The sequence below is a fragment of the Nuphar pumila genome, chromosome 1 (genome assembly GCF_984573655.1).
Source record: "Nuphar pumila chromosome 1, dmNupPumi1.hap1.1, whole genome shotgun sequence".
NCBI lineage: Eukaryota > Viridiplantae > Streptophyta > Magnoliopsida > Nymphaeales > Nymphaeaceae > Nuphar > Nuphar pumila.
Genome location: NC_143249.1, coordinates 163131756 through 163153560, shown reverse-complemented (window position 1 = coordinate 163153560; position 21805 = coordinate 163131756). Strand labels below are relative to the sequence as shown.

Below are 21805 nucleotides of genomic sequence, written 5' to 3'. Positions count from 1 at the left end.
TGAATTTTTATAAAGTTATATCTATTAGTTTTTATAGTCTGTCAGACCTGTTAATAACATGTAAAATTTGATATTATATAGTTCTTGATTTTAGATGATATCTTGACTTATGAAATTATGCTTCTAAAATTATATGCTTGATTTTGATATAAGATGTTAATCATGCATATGTTAATATGGAATATGTCATGAATATATTGTATGTAGGCATGTGAATTATTTGGGCATGATAGCATATGAGACTGCATATTAAACATGAGAATTAAGCATGATAATTAGATCAAATGGTATACATGAACATGCATGTGTTATTCTATGAAATTTATGGTTCATGCTAAATTGAAATAAGTCTCATGCATCATGCAGTGTGATATTTGGCATGTGATATATTGTAAGACATGTGAAGCATGCATACATGGGGCTCAAATGCAAGTTAGGTTCGGTAGAACTCATGGGATGCTTATGAATACCTGGATTGGCTTTAATAAATATGCTCATATACACACACACTTTAAATGAACTCTTTGATACTCCTTATTGTGAGTACATACCTTGAGATACTCTTGGGTATTCTTTAATGTGAGTACGTACCTTGAGATACTTTTGGGTACTCCTTAATGAGACTATGTACCTTGAGATACTCTTGGGTGCTCTTTAAGTATAGTACGTACATGAGTTGAGTTCAAATGAGCTATGTTAGGACAACTCAGTGACTGTAGGAGGTGTGGGTTCATGCCTTGTGAGGTCGTGGTTTATTGAGCTGCTCATAGTGGAGCTTGGGGCTATTGAGTCTGGTGTTGATTGCACTGATTGTTGTAGTTGGACCCAATATAAATAACACATAATAGTTTATTTGTTCTAATGGCCTACCTTGAAGCGGGTAGGAGGTACACTCGTCGACTGACATGTTTTGACGGCATTGACACCTCTTGGGCTCCCAGTCATCAGTGTAGGGGGCTGGGGCTATCAATTTATTCTAGATAGATAGTCACGCTCTACAGAGTTGGAATCGATTTCATGGACCACTGTAAGTTTCTCTCTCAGTTAAAGACAGCTTCAATGAATGTTTGGTCTGACTCTTCGAATCGATGGGTTAATTAAAATACATAAAATAATAAATCCCCATCTGATTGTTGAGTCAAGATTAGGTCCTGAGTGTGTACCTTTTAAGAAAAAAATAATGCATTAGATCAGGTTCACCAGTGGTTAAATGGTTCATTGAATGTTGGCATAAACTTTTATGCATGTCTTGTGAAATTTCTAGTTTTTGCATATGTTGGCATACGTGAACCCGTTGATTATTGTTTATTGACTAATGATTATGCAGGTACATCACTTTATGGTAAGATTAAATTATTACAAAATATTGCATGATTAAATTATTAGTATTGTAATCATTAACTATGTTGGGTTTATATGCTATGACATGCTATGATTAAGTGTATTTGAAAAGATGTATATTTTATGAATTTGTATTCTTTTCATGCCTGTGCGTAAGGTGGTTTCCTACTGGAGCTGTGGTTAACACCCTTATATTTTAAATATTTTAAGTAACAAATAAGCTATAGGGCGATAACAGGAGGATCGGGGCATCAAGAGGGTCACGTTCTTTTAGGCATGTTAGAATGACTAAATGATTTTATTTACTATATTATTTTTCTTTAGTCTTGCAAACTCTAATGTTTGAAAGACTCGTATTTGATTTATTATAATTTAATTAATAATTTAATTTAGTTATTCTAGTCTTTCAAGTGTGTGTTGGTAACTATAACTCGCCCAAGGTTTGAACCGAATCTAAAATGAGTTTTTGTTGTGTTCTTAAAAAAAATCGTGTAAAAAAAATTTAAAAAAAATCTTATAATTTTTTATTTAAAAAATTAAAGCATTATAAGGTCTCTATCATAGGTATTGCAATAAAAGAAATGCTAAGAAAAGCAAAAGCACACTAAAAATCACGATATCACCTAATTTCACCATGTATAGCTATAGCTGGCCAATGTCTTATGCAAGATGTAAAAGCAAAACACTTTTTTGAAAGGCAAGCTGGAGTTAGGCATACCTCCGACAGTTATTATTCAAGTAAAAGCAATATATTTAAAAACAATATCTAAATAAAGAAAAAAACATATAACAACTCAATCTATGAAAAGTACATGCAAGTATGACTTCCATTTCTAGCATGTCTTTTCAAATCTCAATCGTGAAATAAAAATAAAGTATAAAAATCATATTTAGATTAAAGAAAAAGAAACAGCTTGTGGCATCCTCCATGAAAGTGAGAAAAACCTGCTGAGGGTTTCAATAGAAGTAAACTAAATCCTGACACGGAAGAAAGGTGTAAGAGAAGGTTGTAGAGGTCATATTTTCTCATGTCTTACCTTGCTTGAGAATGACACAATTATTGTTACCATCCTTGATGAAACCAAGTTTGTTACTGGTTTTCTGTATTCTTAGGAGCAAGTTTCATATGCACTTAGAAATGAATTTCTTAGTATTTTTTAAACTGGTTTCAATGTTTTTAAAACCAGTAAATTGTAAAATATGGTTTCTGTCCAACCATGGATCAGACTCAGGTCCACCCATCTCTCTCTCTTTGGCCCACATATCATGAGTTTATCTAGAGAATGGCCTGATATTTATTGTGTACAGTTGTTTCAACTCTTTGTACGTGCTATAATCTTGAGAAATATCATCCGATCTCTGCAATAATTCTCAAGAAGAGCTTACAAGCGATCCATTTATCTAGTAGGGCAACCCATGAACGTCACCAATCTGCTGGGACGTCATGAGTTCAAAACCCACAAGTGCACACTCTTTGCTGCAAAAACAGGGTGAGGAAGGAGAACTTAGGGTTTTAAAACCAATTAGCTTGCAAGCTAGCGTGGCGGTTTTCTCCCATTATCCGAAAAGAAAAACACAGTCAAAGAGCAAAATCCTGTAGAAAACATAGATCCGCTCTTACGTGAGCACGGACACGCACATGCATCATTCCCCTCCGTCATAAGAATGGGCTACATAGTACAGTTGGGTCCCACTCATTTCCGTATGTCTAAATCTTACGATGTAAATTGTTTTGATCAAATGTGACTCCCGAGATGATTTAGCAAAAAAATCAACTCTTGGATAATATTTTGTCTCAACAAAAAAAATATGATTTTTTAAATTACAAAAAAAATTGTGTTTTGTCAACCATTTGATTTTTTTATCATCAAAAAATCTTGCACAGTTGGATTTTGGCTATTTAAATGTTGATCTTTGCAATGAATAATGTAGATCACATATGTGGAGTCTGATTTGATCAACATATAACCTGCATGTTTAAGGGCATGATACGTGGACATGCTTCAAACATTATATATATATATATATATATATATGAAAAACCTGTATCATCGAACAACAACAACGATCTGTCAAATAATGCATCAAGTACTCAAGGCACATCGATTTTAAGCAAAAGAGACACATTAGTGGCAGTCATGGAATGTGCCTTTATAAAAAGATGCTATCCACCTCTGATCAACTCGTAATCAGTGGTCCGACCTTTGTTCGATGAGTAACTCATTTGATGATATTGGTTATATATGTAAATCTGGTATGAAGCAAGATTTTCATAGGTTTTTTTTTTCTAAAATTTTAACGTACAGATGTGATCTACATGCATTGTTTTATAGAAACAGGCTCTTGAAGCATATCTTTTAAGGCTTGAAAATCAATGGCTCAAAATTTTCATAAATATGCAAGTATAAAAAATCATATTTCTTGAACAGATTACAATGATCCAATAGTTGATTCCAAGCAAATGGACCAGTGAACGGTTAGATTTGCAAAAAAAAACTACTAAAATCATGGTTCATACCAGTTTACATATTTGAGTTTCCCTATATATATATATATATATATATATATATATATATATATATATATATATATATATATATAAAGAGAGAGAGAGAGAGTCACTAATCTTGTTTTGAGAAAATTCTCGCCCCATTTTCAAAAATCTCAGGAAAATAATGGTATATACAAAAATGTCAAATATATATAAAATACTGTAGACATCTAAATAATAAAAAAATCATATTTAATGCATTACAATTGATGTTTTCAGAACAGGCAATTGTTTGAAAATATCACATCCAAAACGCGATATTCAAAATATTGGCGATGTTTATTGCTATGATTCAAATGCAGCTGTTTCAGTATCAAGTTGATCCATTTATGTTTAAGTAGGAACATGAAGCATTATATTGCGCTAGAAGCACGATATTTCAAAATATCAGTGATACGATAATTGTTGGTACGTTCTCAAGTTTCAGCTGACAAAATTGGTTTCCAGAAAACAACCAATAAGCATTTGGCAATTCATCTTTGAAAATGTATCTTTATTAAAATATTATTAAGAAACATAAATATTTACTAAATAATATCAAAATATTATCCATAACACACGCAAGGATGGTTTCAGAGCACAAGATTGGTTTCCCAAAAAACACAATAAGCATTCTGCGATTTATCATCAGACTGCGTTGAAATTGCATGACACTTCCCTAAACTACTACTAGATTTTGCTGATAACTATGGACATTATAATGTTAGAAGCGATTCTTAAGAACACTGTAATTGAATTTGTGGGATCACTCACCACTGCTCCAAAAGAAACTCGAAAAGAGCATTAGAGAATCATGTCTCTGACATACAAACTTTTCTAATTGTGGGGAGAAGCACACTTACAAAGTGGGAAGCATGGGGAAGGAAAGCGCACTTCCCACTTCCCAAATCGCTTCTCTCTCGCATCCTTTTCATTTTTCATTTGCTTCTCTTTCGCTTCCTCTTCGTAATTTAATTTTTTCGCTTCCTCCTTTTTTCTCCCTCAATTCCTTCATGTTTCCTTTTTTTGCTTCTCAAAAGCTTACAAAACAATCGCTTTCAAAACAAATTCCCTTTCATGCTTCATACTACTTTTTCTGGCTTCAGCTTCACACATCGCTTCCCGTATCCATTTTGTTTTCTGGTAACTATAGTTTCATGTACCACTTTTTTCTCAAGAACTAACCCTAATAATTGATCATATTTGAACCAACCATGATGGAACTACATTCATGACAGCTTTAGAAATCGCTGCCTATACCATCCACAAGAGGTAAGAAAACAAAACAAAAAACCAAAAAAGGACCTTTCTTAGAGTTACCACAGTTTTGCAATCACAAGCACCAAAGCCAAGTTAAAGAACAGCAACAACCACATATCGTCTAGGGATGGCAGTGGACCCAGGTGGGGGTGGGGGACAAGGTGTCCACCCCGCCCTGTCTCAAAATCCGAAGCTCCATCCCTGTTTCATGTCCTCCATCTCCGGTCCAAACGGGGCGAGGTGGGGTGGGGTCCTGTCGGTCTATTGTCATCCCTCACAAGAATTAGGGACAGGGCAAGGCGGGGCGGGACGGGGCAAGGCGGGAGAAAGAGTAAGTCCATCCCAGTGATTTTTAACCTTTATCCCTGCCTCCATCCCCGTTTCATGGCCTTCATTCCCTGTTCAAATGGGGCAAGGTGGGGTGGGGCCGGTTTTGTTTTTCCCGGGTCCACTGCCATCCTTAATATCGTCCAACTATGTCTACGTGGAAGGAAATGGCCTATAAGAATAAGACAAGTGGAAGAAGCGGAATACACAGCCACATGGCAAACATAGAACGATATCAAAGCTTTACTGGCACGTAATCATCAGACAAAGAAAATTTCAACAAATCAACCACGATTCAGAGGAGAGCCCCACCATTTTCAATACCACCAAAATACCTCCCACCAACACTTAAAGGTGACTCGTTGTGGGGCCAATATTCACATAAAGAACAGTTTCAATTAATTTTCTAATTTGTATGTATACGCCTATGCAACCTGACATAGGATTCGGGCATCATTTCTTTGCAGAGAATGTGGGTTACAAATGCATAGGTATGGACAATGAACCAGAGCTCTATTCTCCAAATAACTAACATTAACATATTAACATCAAGGTAAGCAAACCCTGTAGAATTGGTTGATCTTATCAATTCAAGCACAACCTGTTAAATTGAAGGAAGAGGGTACTGCACGGTGACAAAAAAACACAATTGATGAGAAATTTTCAATTGCTAAGCTAACAAGAGCACAAGCTCAAAGGAACATAGTAGTCCTCACTCCTTGAACTGAAATACAGCTTCACCTATCTCTACACAGGAAAAGAGAACCTAATTAAACTTGATCACGATAATGTTGAAAACACAGTATTTGAGTGATTACACTAGGTTCAAATGAGAGCTGGATGGTAAAGTCACACTATCATAACCAAGAATATATAACCGAGAGGCCTTGTATTTGAATCTCCCAGGGGTTCACTTGCTTTTATGAAAATGAGAACGAATTCTTCTCTTTTCATATGAAGGAAATTGATAGTCTCCTTGAAGAAACCCAACAACAACAAATTTGAATTTGATTCTTGATTTTATGGAATTAACTCAATTGGAGGTAATACTCTAGATAAAAAAAAAAGAAATATCTTTCGCACATATCTATACATTTCTAACATTTTTGGATCAACTACAATTTTTATCTTATTGGTAATATTTTCTAGTTATCCTCACAGAAGCGAAAGCTTGATGTCCTTTTGACATATCCTGACGTTGTTTATCCCTCTAGAACTTGATAACCTGGATTTTCAAGGTCCTTCCCTTCTTTTTTATTTAAGCGCTTAGGCTCTCAGATCTGCACACTTCTCTGCTTTTCTCATTGTTTCGCTATAGACAGTTTATTTTTAGGTAGGTCGAACCTGCTTTTGCGTAAAAGGTCATTTTTAAAAGCTATTTCTTTATCTCAGTCATGAGACGCCCTATTTTCAATCCCTTTTCAAAGCTTTTGATACCCCTATTTTTTTTTACCGTTTACAATCCCTTTTGGATTCTTTGTGTAAAATTCGGAGGTTCCATCATAGTTTTTCTCAATCTTTTTTCTCGAGAACTTCATTCAAGCCTCTCATTCAGGTAAGGGTTAAACCTGAGCCTCATTTTATGAGGTGCACTTTCCCTCATTCAGGTAAGGGTTAAACCTGAGGCTCATTCAATGAGGTGAATTTTTCTTTGCCATTCAGGATAAGGTGTTAAACCTGAACCTCATTTCATGAAGGTCATTCAAAATCAATTCTTCCATACTTGATTCAGATTTTCTTACTGAGGCATTTTTTTTTTGAAATTTGGTATTTTTTTTTGCCACTAAGCTCGGCTTTCAACCGGCTTAGCAGTAAAGAGGGACAACTGTAAATACCTCAAATTTTTCAAGTTCATTTCGGATTTTCCAGGTCCATTCCAGACACCCTTCTTTCACAGATGCCAACACCCCTATAGTACAATGTAGGTGCCTCAGCCCTAGGTCTACCCCAGTTTAGAGGCCATTTTACCTTCATTTCGTTAACAAAATTATTATTTTACCCCTAGGTCACCCTAAACCCTTGTCAGTTAGACTCAGCCAAGCTCATCTTAAGTTCAGAAGAGTTAGAATGTCAATCATTTCTAGCTCCTCTGAGCTCACGATGAGTAGTGTCATTTTATTTCAGCTAAATTTAGTTCATTTCAGACAAAATGAGCTCATTTTTAGCTTGAATTTTAGCCAATTGTCTTCAAGTCAGTCAAATTTCAGTAGATCTTATTCTCATATATCCAATTTGAGCTCATTAGAAGTTTGAATGGTTCAGTTTTAGTTTAAAGTCATTTCTCACATTCTTAGACCTTCATTTCAGCTCATTTCAGCCAAAATTGAGCTAACTTCAGTCAGCCCAGCTAGTGTTTTAGCTCTAGTTTTAGTTCATCTCAGTATAACTGACCTTCAATTCAGTTTCATTCAATTCAAACTAGTCCAGTACCGTGTCGCTCTACACCCTGCAGGGCAAAAAAAAAATTCTTGGTCATTTTATTCAGAACAACAATTCTGTCAATTTTCAAGCTGGGATCAATTCTTTTATCTGATATTTTATCTATATCTGAGATCTAATTTCATTTTGGGCTCGATCAAACACTGGATCCAATATCCAATATTCAATTTCTAATCTTAGGCCCACATTTTTCAATTAATCCATTCTATTGTCTATATTAGGTGCCCGACCATCATTCGGGAGTCGCCCCATCATTAAAATCCAATTTTGATCCTAGATCAAAATCAAATTTTTATCCAACTTCAAAATCAATCAATGCATTTAAAATTCAAATCCAATGTTTTGAAAAGCCTTTTTGAAAAACAATCTAGATCCAATTTAAAACTTCGATTTGGATTTCATTCTAAATCCCAAATTTCAAAATGGATCTTAGATCCACTTCAATTTTAGACCCCAAATGTTGTCCAATATCCATTTTTTATTCTGGACCTGGACCTTTTGTCCAATTCATCTTGTTATTCATGGCCAAAATTCAATTTACTTTATGAACCTGGATTTTCTCATTAGATATCCAGGATCCAATCAATCATTTTCGGATCCATCCCTCAATTGCTAGGATCTAGGATCCAGTTCTATCTTGATCCAAATCCAACTTTCAGTTTTATCTTCATATCTAGGATCCAGTTTATTCTTTTCATCATCCGGGATCCATTTTTAAGTGTTTTTATCCTCAATCCAGGATTCCTTCATTATTTTTAAACATGGATTTCGACTCATGATCCGAGATCCAGATCCATTTATCATTTCTAAACTTTGGATTCATATCTGAATTCAAACTATCTGATTTCAAACTTGGGTTCAAAATAGATCTTTTAAATCCAAAACCTAGTATTTTACATTGGATATTTTGAAATGTTATCAGAAAAATATATTTTTCAATATATCAGATCTGGATCCAGATCGAATTTTTGATTTGAATCAAACTCAAATTTCAAAATGGATCTTAGATCCAAAAGACCCACCTAAGTGGCGTCACTTTTGAATCATCACTTTCACATTAGTCTTGTTTTAAAACTTTATTTTTCACCTTTTATTCCTTTGTTTTTAACTTTATTTTAAAAATCTCCTTTTAAAAACCTTTTTAATTGCTTTTAAAATCCAATGTGGGGCCACCTAGGAGGTGCCACATTAGAGTTTCTTTTAAGGCTTTAGTTAGTTTAAAATTAAGAAAATCAAAATAAACCTTAATTAAGTTAATTGAAAAAGGAAAAGAAAAAAATAAAAAATTCACAAAATTGCCTCTTCTTTTTTTTTCTCCTTTTTTCCTCTGGGTAGGAAAGTTATTTATAGGCCTAAAGGGAATTAGGGCAACCCTACCCTTCGAGGAAAAAAGACTGTCCACACTACCAATACATGTAGATAATCATGCAATGAGAGTACAACTAGGCCATCGAGCTATATAAATTACCATCAGCTCACTCCCACTCGCTATGCACACTATATATTTTCCTAATTTAAAACTGCCAACCTTGGTATTTCTAATGATGCTCCCACAAACACTGTAAGACGATGGCTTAAAATCATTCCAGTAGTATAACCTGCATGTAGTTTTACTACTTAAAATTGCAAACCTTGGTGCTTTTTTTTCATGCTGATCCAAACTCCTGCACGAAGATCGTGTGCATTGATCCGAAGGAATAAATCTTACATTCACAAGTCGTAACTCTAGTAGCTTCTCCAAAACTTTGACAGTCAAAACATTCGCCATGTTGGGATTTTTCTTATTGCACGTAGAACAAGAATCATTCAGCCACAGCACATGGTCACAACCAATGAGAGACTGATGGAACTAAGCAAAACTTGCTACAGAACTCTTGCATAACTTGTGTTTGAATTGTAATTGAGATACTGATTCTTCACTTCTGAATGAGATAGCCGCTTCTTGACAAATTTGCAAAAGGGACGCCATAGCCTGAAGACTACGAGCCACATGGAGATAGTATACATAAAGACGACCGGGAAAACAACTTTGGCTCTGTCATGTTTTGTGGTACTTCTGCCATTGTTCAAAATTTTGATTTTTGAAAACTCTAGACTTGTTGAAAGGTGACCGGCTTCAAAATATTGAATGAGACCCACCACCCATAAACATGGGATATTAATGCTTATACCAAATGACAGCTTCTGTTGCCAAAGAGTTTATGCACAATGAATATAAACAAGAAATATCATGATGTTGCAATGGACCCTAACAAGTGGCCCTTTAAACTATGTTCTGAAGCTCCATTGATAAAACTGCCACTAATATTTGATTCAGAAACGTCTGAGTTCCTTGAACCAAGCTTCTTTGATTTTGCAATCAAAGAACAGAAAAAAAAGCCTAAATAGATTGCACAGCATATCTAAAGAACAAAATTAAGAACAGCTTTTCCATAACTATAATGAGCTAAAATATTAGGGCACAACTTCATATGATAATAGGGAGTTCTCCCGCCAAATCAGAAAAAAATAGAACTCAATAGCAGAAGCCAATGGCTCAATGGATAATACTAATACTGTGAATTAAAAGCAAAAACTGCAAACTATAAATTGATGATATTAAGGGAAATCCAAATGATTGCACATGTTAAAAGAATAATCAACAAGGAATCCATCTGAATCACAAGCATCATTTCAAGTCTACCGTAACTATAGAAACAGCATCAGTCATTCCCATACCACATGCAATGCAAATCAAGGAAAAAAAAGGAAAACAATAGTTAAACAGCTAAACCCTCTAACAGGAGAAAGATACATTTGGCGGAAAAGAACTCTCAAGTGCTATATCACTTGGAACAATTATCATGGAAGTTTCTCTATAATTTCCATATTCGTTTGACTGTCGATGAAACACTCTTTGGCACTTTCCTACTCTTCTTGACCGAACTCGTCCTCTGCTTCATTTTCTTAGACTTGGGAGACTCCTTTATTACACGAATTGGTCCAGGAGGTATCCCTTTCTTGAGAGCACTGCCTCTCGGCGTAGCTGATGGAGGCAACCGCAAGCTTTGCGGAGGCAAGGGACTGTGTGGCTTCCAAACCAAGTTATTCTTCATAGAAAATCTCACTTTCTTTGTGCTTTTCTCCCCACTCTTCTCAGTGACACTCGTGTTAATTCCCAGTGAAACCGGGCTATGGTTGACATCCTCGCTACCACTCTTTGTTCTCTTCCTCTTCTTTGACACAGTGCCTACCAATGAATCGGGTGAGCTTGACAAGTTTCCCTGCTCATCCAAATTCGTACTCTGCACCAGCACGCCATTAACACCTTTAGTTCTCTTTCTCTTTTTTGAAATGGTGTTCGCCGGTGAATTGGGTGTAGCTGGCACAGTTGAATCGTCCAGACTTCTCCCAACTTCGGCCGCTACTTTCTCAAACTGCTTCTGCAGATTGGATATCACAGTTTCATCGAATTGTACGGTATGACAAACCCCTTCGCCATCTTCACCTGGTTCCGAGCTCAGGTTTTCACCATCTGAATCACCCACACCATTTGAAATTAACCCCGATGAATCTTTAGTCTCCTCGGCAGCAATCTCTTCTGAATCAGCAGCACCAGCAGGAAGCTTGGGTGTTTTGCTCGACTTCTTCCCCTTCTGGTCTGAAGATTTCGACTTCTTCACCTTCTTAGACTTCTTGCTCGATTTCTCAGTGTTTTCCAATGTCTCCTGAATTGTTTCAGACGCAATACTGGAAGAATTGGCCAATGCCGTCACCTCAGGATCCTGATTTTCCCTAACGGAATCACCATCATGATTGTTTTCCAATCTATCTTCGCCACCAATTTCGCACATCCCCAAGTCGCTCTCACAAACCTTCGCCTTCTTAGCAGGTGGGGCCTCAATCTCAAATTCCAAACCCTCCGCTGCCTTCTCCAACTTCGCAAACGCTTCATGCAGATCGAACAACTCCTTCCGATTGCTCTGAAGGGTTTCTTCCGATTTCGCCGACTCCAGAAGCCACTTCGAGAGCCCTAACTTCAATCCGATCGCCCCGAATTTCTCCACCTCCTCGCCAACACCCGCACCATCAACCCCTTCTCCGCCCTGTTTCGCCTTCAAAAGGCTCGTCGCGCTGTCCAACAAGCAATCGAAAACCCCCGATCTGATCTTCTTCACCAAAACCCTATCGGGCGACCTCCCCGCGACCCGAACGAAAGGCCGCAGCAAATCCTCTGCCACCTCCTCCTCCAGCGGCAAGAACCCCTTCAGTTCCTGCAGGAAAACCCCCGCGATCTGGTAATTGACACCCTGCGCCGCGTAATCGTCGTCCGAAAGCAGCGATTTCTGCACCAAGGCCCCCATCAAACGCCCCAAAACCTCCGGATCCCACCGGTTCCTCTTCAGGAGGCCGAAGAGGCCGCGCAAGAACCGGCGGACCAGCATGTAGAACTTGTCGAGGCGGAGGAAATCAATCCCACTCCACTCGCGGCGGATCGTGACGACGAAGCCCTCGAAGTAGCGGGCGGCGAGCGGGAGGCCGAGGGCTGGGACGACGGAGGCGAGGCGGTCGGCGAGCTCGATCTGGAACGCCTGCTTGTCAGCGTGCCAGAAGCAGTAGAAGAGGCCCTTCCAGATACGCTTCATCTCCTCCTCCGAGACATCCTCTTGCGAGTCGAGCCACGAGCGGAGGAGCCGCACCGCCTTGTTCCGGGTCGCCCCGTCGCAGGAGGCGAGCTGCTTCGCGAACGCCGCGCCCCGCCGCCCCGTATCGGTGGCGTCCATGGTTGATTCGCTCGGCCGAGACGGAGTTGCAGCTGGGGGCGACTCGGCTGCTCAGAGAGAGAGAGGAAGCGATCGTTTGAGGGTTAGGGTTTTCGCAGTTGCGCTTCGTGCGCTCAAGCGCTCCTTTTTTTTGGCCGAATTTTACGTAAATGCCACTCCTTGATGTATGACAATGTTTGCAGAGTGGTTGATCGACCACGGTTATATGACAAAAATATCTTTCTTGCCGTTAAACGCAACCACACTTATCAGAGGCTTCATCTTAGAAAATAAGAAGCTTACCTTTTTCAATATTAAAACGGACTTTCTTGGTCTCGAATTTGTCTTTTTAATATATGTGTGCACTACTTACGGTCTGTAACTGTTGACTTATCCTTATGCTTCCTCAACACACTTGATGTTTCATTCTGTTTAGGGGTTTCTTAATTTACTTGCTAACCCTTTCATGCTTTCCACGTTCATTCTCACTTTGTTAACGATTATTGTTAGAATCGGTCATTCAAAAAATCGGCCTTTGGATCAAATCCTTTTGAATTGGTTCACTTCAACATTGCCAGGAAAGGAAACGGAAACCAAAAAAGGTGTTGAAGAACTAAAACCCGAAAGGAAACTTTCTAAAGTTTATGTGAAACGGGAAGGTAGGCTTCTTAAAGTTCAAGTAAAACGAGAAACGTTATCATTATATATAAACCAATTTGGTGCTAAATAGCATTCTAAATGGGTTTTTCCGGCTTTTTTTCATTTTATTTTTAAATTCTGATCTATGTACTTGATTTTAGAGGGATCATATCTTTGAAGAGTTTGATTCCAACTCATTGAAAATCAATTGTGGTTTCTTAGTAAATCGATCCTGCCAAACACATTTATGGGGCCAGAACTGCATAAAAAGAAACGGAGAAACCCCAAAACCCCATTTAGAACGCAGTTTAGCAATTACCCATATATATATATATATATATATATATATATATATATATATATATATATATATATATATATGAGTAACCAGTATCTTCAAACGCATACGATGGACGAACTGTTAGCGTTGATCGTGTGCGCAATCATACTGACGATTCATCATTGTTTTTTTGCATGCTTCAAAATTTTAGAGGCAGTCCTGATCGTCGCTAAATCTCTAGGCAGAAAAAATGACATTAGCAGCAATTCAAAATTGTGGCAAAATGTCCTTTCTAAAAAAAAAGAATGTCGGGCGGTAAAATGTGTTCCAAAAGATAATGCGACGTTTTGCCCTTTTGCATTTCTGTCTGGGCAAACCGGGCAAAGTGCCCAACCACAAGTACCAATTTTGCTATCTTCGACAAGATGCAAAATTGGGTATCAACATTCAGATCTCGAGGAAATATCGCCCTACGGGGGATTCTGGACTTCTCAAGATTACATACTTGTTTGGACTTACTCGTTTCATGTTGGGGGTGCCTTTGAGCAACCCTTTGTCTACCATCGTAGTTACGACTTTTTTGACAGTGACACCAGATTGTACTACGATGAGTAGCACGAGAGGTTGATGAACCTCATGGTATGCAATGAGCACAATTGATTAAAGTTCACATAATGGTTACTATGCGTCTTTACAGGCAAGATGCTCGTATGGGTCTAACAGACCTGAGAATATAGGATGGGACGGCAGTTAAGAAACCCCCATCGTGCCCATTTGCCTCCCACGGTTCATTAAAAGAGATGATGGATGGTACAAAATTTCGATAGATAGGTCATTGATGACAGTTACGGGCAAAAGACTCAGCTTCCTCAGTCATCGAAGTTAGGAGAAATAGGCTACAAAAGATAGCTTACAGTTGGATGCATCCATGGGCCACTCACACGTCTTTGGGGATTTACTCTCTTGGCCACTGGTCGTCCCCTTAGGAGTGAACTCAGTCAGTCACCCGAGGTATCATAAAACACATAACATAATAAACCCCGAGGATGGTCACAATTGTTTCTATGTTTAGTGTCATGTGCGTACCCACAAGTCCAGCTAATTATCATAACTAAAAATAACTTGCTCAGACTTCAGTTAATTGTACACTTTTGATGGTTTGATTGTTACTGTACTCGGCCACTCTCTGTATTTAGTGACTTGCCTGTGGAGATAAAGAATTTATTGGTAATTGCATGCATTGTGAGCTCTGCTATGAATGTTTATCTTACTCAGTTACTCTGCTTGACTGCGTGATTGAGTTAGTTACTCTCTCTACTGTGAGAATAAGTTGGATTGTTATAATTGCTTATTTTGCTTATCTTAGCATATTGTTCTTCACTACTTTCTGATTTAGTTACTTTATTTGAGTTTTGCTTATAATACTTGACAACATGTATGGTTAGCTTTGCGAGTTTTGCTTCTCCTGTTTAGTTTAGTAATTATCTTACTTATAGCAGTCTTTGTTCGTTTTTGTCTTTTGCACCCCTACTGTTTTTTTGCGAAACTGACCCATTTAATGGGCAGGTGTTGTTTCAGACTGCGATGACACGATGGCGTGATGCGATCAAGATGAGACTTTTTCCCTGACGTTTCGCTCTTGGGGCCATCTTGATAAAATTGGTATAAAAATATCTTTCAAATTCTCATTTGACTAAACCTTGAATGATTAAAATTGTGTTTCCATTTTGGTTTTAGTAAATATAATGAGTTGCAAATCAATTGTATAAATTCTCAATTATTAAAACCGCATTCTGAATCCATTGGTTTCTAATATTTGTACGGATTTCAAAAAGGGTTTGTTCACGCTGTAATGCGTCCAAGATCCATTGACTTGCTATTTCAAACATCATTTTCCGTTGAATTACTATTTAAACTGAGAAGGTGTTGTGTGTTCTACCCAGAACACAAATCCGCCTGTTTCGGTGTGTACGAAGGAATATCTTGGGACCCATGATAATTCATATGACAATGTTGTCCACAATGACTTTATAATAAAATAACATATAAAAAAGGTAGATATGCTTTTGACGGAAATGTCCTCTCGTAAGATAGATATGCATTGGACGAAAATGTCCTCTCGCTCCCCGTTTATAGATTTGCGCATTCCGCCTTTGTTTTTAGCTTGTGTTACAACACATGGCCGCCTTCTCATTCTTGCCTTGTATTAGATAGAAAACTTTTCCGAGTTCATTTCTACCTCGTGGAGATAACTATAAATCGAACGACTGGTTCGATCATCAGTGGGTGTCATAGGAGAATTTGTCGACCATCTCTTTTTACAATATTTTCTTCTTCTTTGATTTCGTTAGGCAGTATAAAAAAAAGCAATGACGCACAAACATTCCAGCAAGTGCCATTAAGGTCATATAGTGAGTATCTTTCCATGTCATCATGCTATTGTTGAAGAATGTATGTCATTGTGAGTGTCATTAAGGCATTGTTTTGTTATTGCAGGTTGATTTTATCATTTCGACGGTTGAAAACTTGAAGATATTTGTAAGGTGGTGGGATTTATTGACAATAATGCTTGGTTACAGATGCGAGCAAGGGCCTCTACCCCATTTGGTATCGTCCATTTACTCAGTATATGTAATGTAACACAAATCGCAGTTGTAGTAACATGTATATCGATTTGTGAGATATTGTTTTGTTTGTTAATATCGATTTGTATATTATGTTGAATTGTCATATATCGATTTGTAAGATATTATGTATTTTCTAAAATCGATTTGTGAGATATTGTTTTGTTTGTTAATATCGATTTGTAATATATTATGTTGAATTGTTGTATATCGGTTTCTAAGATATTATGTGTTTTATAGTGTCAATTTGTGAGATATTGTTTTGTTTGTTAATATCGATTTGTAATATTATGCTAAATTGTCGTATATTTATTTGTAAGATATTATGTGTTTTCTAGTGTCGATTTGTGAGATATTATTTTGGTTGTTAATATCGATTTATAATATATTATGTTGAATTGTCGTATATCGATAATGTAAGATATTATGTATTTTCTAGTGTCGATTTGTGAGATACTGTTTTGGTTGTTAATATCAATTTGTAATATATTATGCTGAATTGCCGTATATTTATTTGTAAGATATTATGTGTTTTCTAGTGTCGATTTGTGAGATATTATTTTGGTTGTTAATATCGATTTGTAATATATTATATTGAATTATCGTATATAGATTTGTAGGATATTATGTTGAATTGTCATATACCGATTTGTAGTATATTATGTTGAATTGTTGTATATCGATTTGTAAGATATTATGTGTTTTCTAGTATCGATTTGTGAGATATGGTTTTGTTTGTTATTATCGATTTGTAAGCTATTATGTTGTTGCTTTGATACTGTGTTTCATTCAATTGTTTCTTTGACTTGTTTAACTAATCGGTAGCCGTTGTTATATGCATTCTGAATAAATCGTAGTAAACGTATGCACTGGATAACACAAATTGATATTTTGCTCATGACAGTGTTGAGCATATCAACTAGTTGCAGTGAAGATGATGTATCTCAATCATTGGAAGTCATGAAGCAACGGACATCCGTACTATCGATGCACCTAAAGAAGTGAATATGTGCACTAATGATGCACATGATAAGAAGGGTGTAGGCATTAGATTTATTCTTGACTTGAATATTTCAGCAGACAAAATGCAATTCGATAATGAGGTAGACGATCATGACAGTGCACTTGACAAAGGTGCAAGCACCTCAAGTCTATATGATAGTACACTTGACTCTAGAGGGAATGCAATTTAATAACGAGGAAGCTACATACAAATTTTACAATGATTATGCCTTAAAACTTGGCTTCAGTGTTAGAAAGTATTCTTGGACAAAAAATGCATAGGGTGTCATGGTGAAAAAGACATATGTTTGTCCTAAGCAAGGTTAGAAGAAGTCAAGTGGAAATCCAATAAGGAGCAAGCCAGATTCAAGATGTGGCTGTCTAGCAAGAATGGTGTTAAGAAGACTTCTGAATGGGAAATATGTAGTTCATACTTTAATCAATGATCATAACCATGAATTAGCCGCTTCATAAATGACTCATATGTTAATGTCACATTATAAAGTAACTAAAGTGCATGCTGCAATTGCTGAAATAGCTGATAGCATCGGCATTTTACCAAGGAAGACATACAATTTATGCGCGCATATAGATGGTGGTTGCGAGAATATACCATTCACACCTATGGATCTAAGAAACCACTTGAGAAAGAAGAGGTCAGACAACATAAAGAATGAAGGAATATATTCTTTGGTTGATTACCTACAGAAGAATTCAAGCAATGACCTTGGTTTCTTTAGTACAATGCAACTGGATGAAGATGGGTATGCTGTGAATATGTTTTAGGTAGATTCAAAGTAAAGAGTAGATTATGAATGCTTCAATGGTATGCTTATTTTTTATACGACAATGAAGATTAATACGGAATAGTGGCTATTTGCGCAGTTTGTTTGAGTGAACCATCACTTACGGAGTTTCGTATTAGGCGGTGCTTTTTTGTATGACTAGACCAAGAAAACCTTTGAGTGGTTGTTCAGAGTATTTACACAAGCAATGAATGAGAAGCACCCTAGAGCTGTACTTACAGATGGTGATCATGCAATTGCAGTTGCAGTGTCTCATATATGACCATATGCACATCATCGCCTATGTTTATGGTATATTTTTCAAAATGCGGCAAAGAACATAAGACACATTTTTAATCAGAAGACAGGGTTTGATAAAAAGTTTAGAAAGTGTATACTTGAGAGCATAGACGAGGTCACCTTTATGTCTGATTGAGAGCAAATAATTCAAATGTACGACCTTGAAGATTATGTGTGGTTACAACATTTATATACAGATAAAGATAAGTGAGCATTGGCATATGGAAGACAATACTTTTGTGCAGATATGATAAGCATATAAAAAGCTAAATCTATGCATACTACACTTAAAAAAAACTTGTATTCATGTTTAACAATGTTTTGCTTCATGGAACAATATGAATTATTTGTAGACGGTCTTAGACAGAATGAGCTTGAACAAGATATGAAATGCTTCAACACGCATCCTGTAACTTTGGGCATGAAAATATTGACGCGACCTGCAGATCTGTATACACTAACTGTATTTGAATATACTAAGAAGGAGGTTATACAGGTCATGAATTGTAACATAGAAGGACGTATGCAATATGGGAATATACATAAATACCATGTTGTATGGGAGGGCAAAGAGCATCAAAAAAGGAAAGAAGCACATGTTACATACAATGTTGACAACAAAACACTTAAATATACATGCAAAATGTTTGAATTCAAATGTATTTTATGTTGTCATATGCATTAAAAGCACTTAATTAAGAGAAAATACAAGAAATACCTGAGTCATATATAATGTGAAGATAGACGAGACAAGCAAAGATTGAACTGTTGGATATAAATAATGTCAGTCCATCTGGTGTTGATGAGAAGTGCTGCTTAACCTCCCGTTACCAACAACTATATATATTACTTATGCATGTTGTAGATTTGGCATCGAAAAACGAAGAAGCCTATGTATGTATAAGAAAAGTGTTAAGAGAATTACTTTAAAAAGTACAGTTAATTCACCATGAGTCCGTTGTAGCTCATGAAGACCAATCTAAGAAAACAAAATTAAACAACATAGGTGAAAATCACGCTTTCTCTGACCCTTATGAGAAGTTGTGCCGAAGCGTAAACATCATCTTCGACAAGTCAGGAGTAAACATTGTAGATTATGATAGAAATATTCACCTAGCAAAAGGTATCAAAAGGAAACCTGCCTCTGATCACAGTCGTCGAGAACAAAGGGTGTACTAGAATTTGTTGGCAAGAAAATGTCTAAGAAACAACCAACCCCTAAGGAACCATGCCCTTCGCATGAATAGGTATGTAATACAATATATTGCTTTCCATGTAAATTGTATTACATGCAACTTATCAATATCTAACTTGTGTAATTTTCAACATGCAACAATACCCTACAGACGTGCACTACAATGTTAGAACATGCAATCCTCCCGACCTGTTTGAGTGGAACGATGGCATGAGTTTGACAAGTCTTTTGGTATGTAACAATTTTGGAAGGATGTTTGAATTTCATGTTGAACTTAATGTAGTATCTGATATTGTTCTATTTCATGACAGACTCAGTTCAATTCAAAAGTGAGCAACGCAACACAGGAATCACGTGTGAATTCTTCAGTTATAAAATAGTTATAGCATTTAACTTTCATTAGTGTAAATCATTGTAATGTTTAACATTGTATAATTCTTTATTGTAATTCTATAATTCTTTGTTGTAAATCGATAATTCTTTGTTGTAATTCTATAACTCTTTGTTGTAAATCGATAATTCTTTATTGTAATGTTATAATTCTTTATTGTAATTCTAGAATAGAAATCATACTACAAATATCATAAAAATCGACACTAAAAAATACATAATATCTTACAAATCGATATACAACAATTGCGCATAATATATTACAAATCAATACGACAATTCAACATAATAGGTTACAAATCGATATTAACAAACAAAATAATATTTCACAAAAATCGATAGAAATGATTTGTCCTTTCGTGATTTACATAATGACTGATAAAAGGCAAAAAAGAGAAAGAAACAACAAATCAACACGATGTTTATTGATAGCAATATCTTAAATCAATTTGTAAGCTATTATGCTGAATTTCTATATCAATTTGTAATATATTATGAGATATTTATATCGATTTGTAACATATTATGTGTTTGCTAGTGTCAATTTGTAAGATATTTTTATTATGATATTGAAATGTGTACGTGCGACATTTACATTGTTGTGCGATTACGGTGGCGATTTGCGTATTCAAATCGTTATTCATTAAATCGTTGTCATGTGAATCACTATCGTCAACACACATATATGATAAGTCATTTCTTTTATTGGCACGGTAAATAACAACTCAATGCATAGTATAGTGTGATGCAACTGACGATCATGACAGATAACATGAAGAATGATGTGCATGTAGATTTAATTTTGCAGGGTCGGTAGGAAGAAATCCTTTTGCCTCATAAGTGCGTGTAGTTTTCAATCTCCTCCTCATTCTTCCTTTGCTTTTCCTTGTCTTCGTCATCCTTTTCCCCTACGATATAGTCGTTACAGACAAAATAAAATATTGTGGCTTTTCTCTCCTGCCAATTCAAAATTTTAAATCGATGTCCTATTCTCAACAGGCAACTGAAAAATGATGCCATCCATTGTCTCAGTGGAAAAATTTTAAATCGATAACTTATCTTACAAATCAATATGGAAATTCCTATTGATAGCTTAGAAATCGATATTAAGAATCAACATACAAATCGATATTAAGAATCAAAGCAATATCTTAAATCGATATAATATCCTATAAATTTATAATAGACATCGTGTTAGGAAGCAATATCTGCAAATCGATGATAAAATATCATAAAAATTGAGAGGAAAATTCCTATTAATAGCTTAGAAATCGATATTAAGAATAAACATACAAATCAATATTAAGAATCGATTTGTAATATATTATGCAATATTATATCGATTTGTAAGATATGTGTTTACTAGTGTCGATTTGCAAGATATTTGTATTATTATTTTGAAACATATGCTTGCGGAATTTACATTGTTGTGATTTAAGCACTTGAGGTAGCGATTTGCATATTCAACACACGTGTGCGAGGTGCACAATTTTGGTTTTTGGATCAATGTGAATTTTGTACACAAACTTACAAAATTTGTATACACGGTCTAGAAAATCTGTTATAAATGTCTGTACACAAAAAATTTGTCATGTTCGGGAAATTGAATATTGAACAAAAAATTGTTATCTCTCTCTCTCAGCAGTAGAACGTAACCCTCTTCACGTTATCCTTGAGAGCAGGTAGGTGTTTAAAATGACTTCCTCTTACTCTTGGGGGCCTCGCGTCCTTCGTTGCTTTCTAGGTAATCTTGCACTCTATGGTTTTGTATCTTCTGCAATTATAAAATCCATCAATTTTTTGCATAGTTTTGTGCGAAATCCAAGTATATCATCCTGAAAAAAAAAATGAAAGTCAGACTAATATAGAAACCCTTACACCAATAATATAGGATAATAAAACATGTTTAAGTGTACAACATACAACACTGAATTCTGGTTCTCGTCCATAG

General features: G+C 36.2%; 1 protein-coding gene across 1 annotated transcript; it reads right to left on the bottom strand.

Moving 5' to 3' along the window:
* Nucleotides 1-10552: 10552 nt before the first annotated feature.
* On the bottom strand, nucleotides 10553-12816 carry LOC149851180 (uncharacterized). Its single transcript, XM_089999207.1, has one exon. The coding sequence runs from the start codon at nucleotides 12658-12660 to the stop codon at nucleotides 10753-10755; it is 1908 nt and encodes a 635-aa protein (XP_089855333.1). The 5' UTR covers nucleotides 12661-12816; the 3' UTR covers nucleotides 10553-10752.
* Between the last annotated feature and the right edge of the window lie 8989 nt (nucleotides 12817-21805).

Bases quoted from the DNA above. Each gene is read 5' to 3' on its own strand.
- LOC149851180 (XM_089999207.1), bottom strand. From the start codon at position 12,660: ATGGACGCCACCGATACGGGGCGGCGGGGCGCGGCGTTCGCGAAGCAG.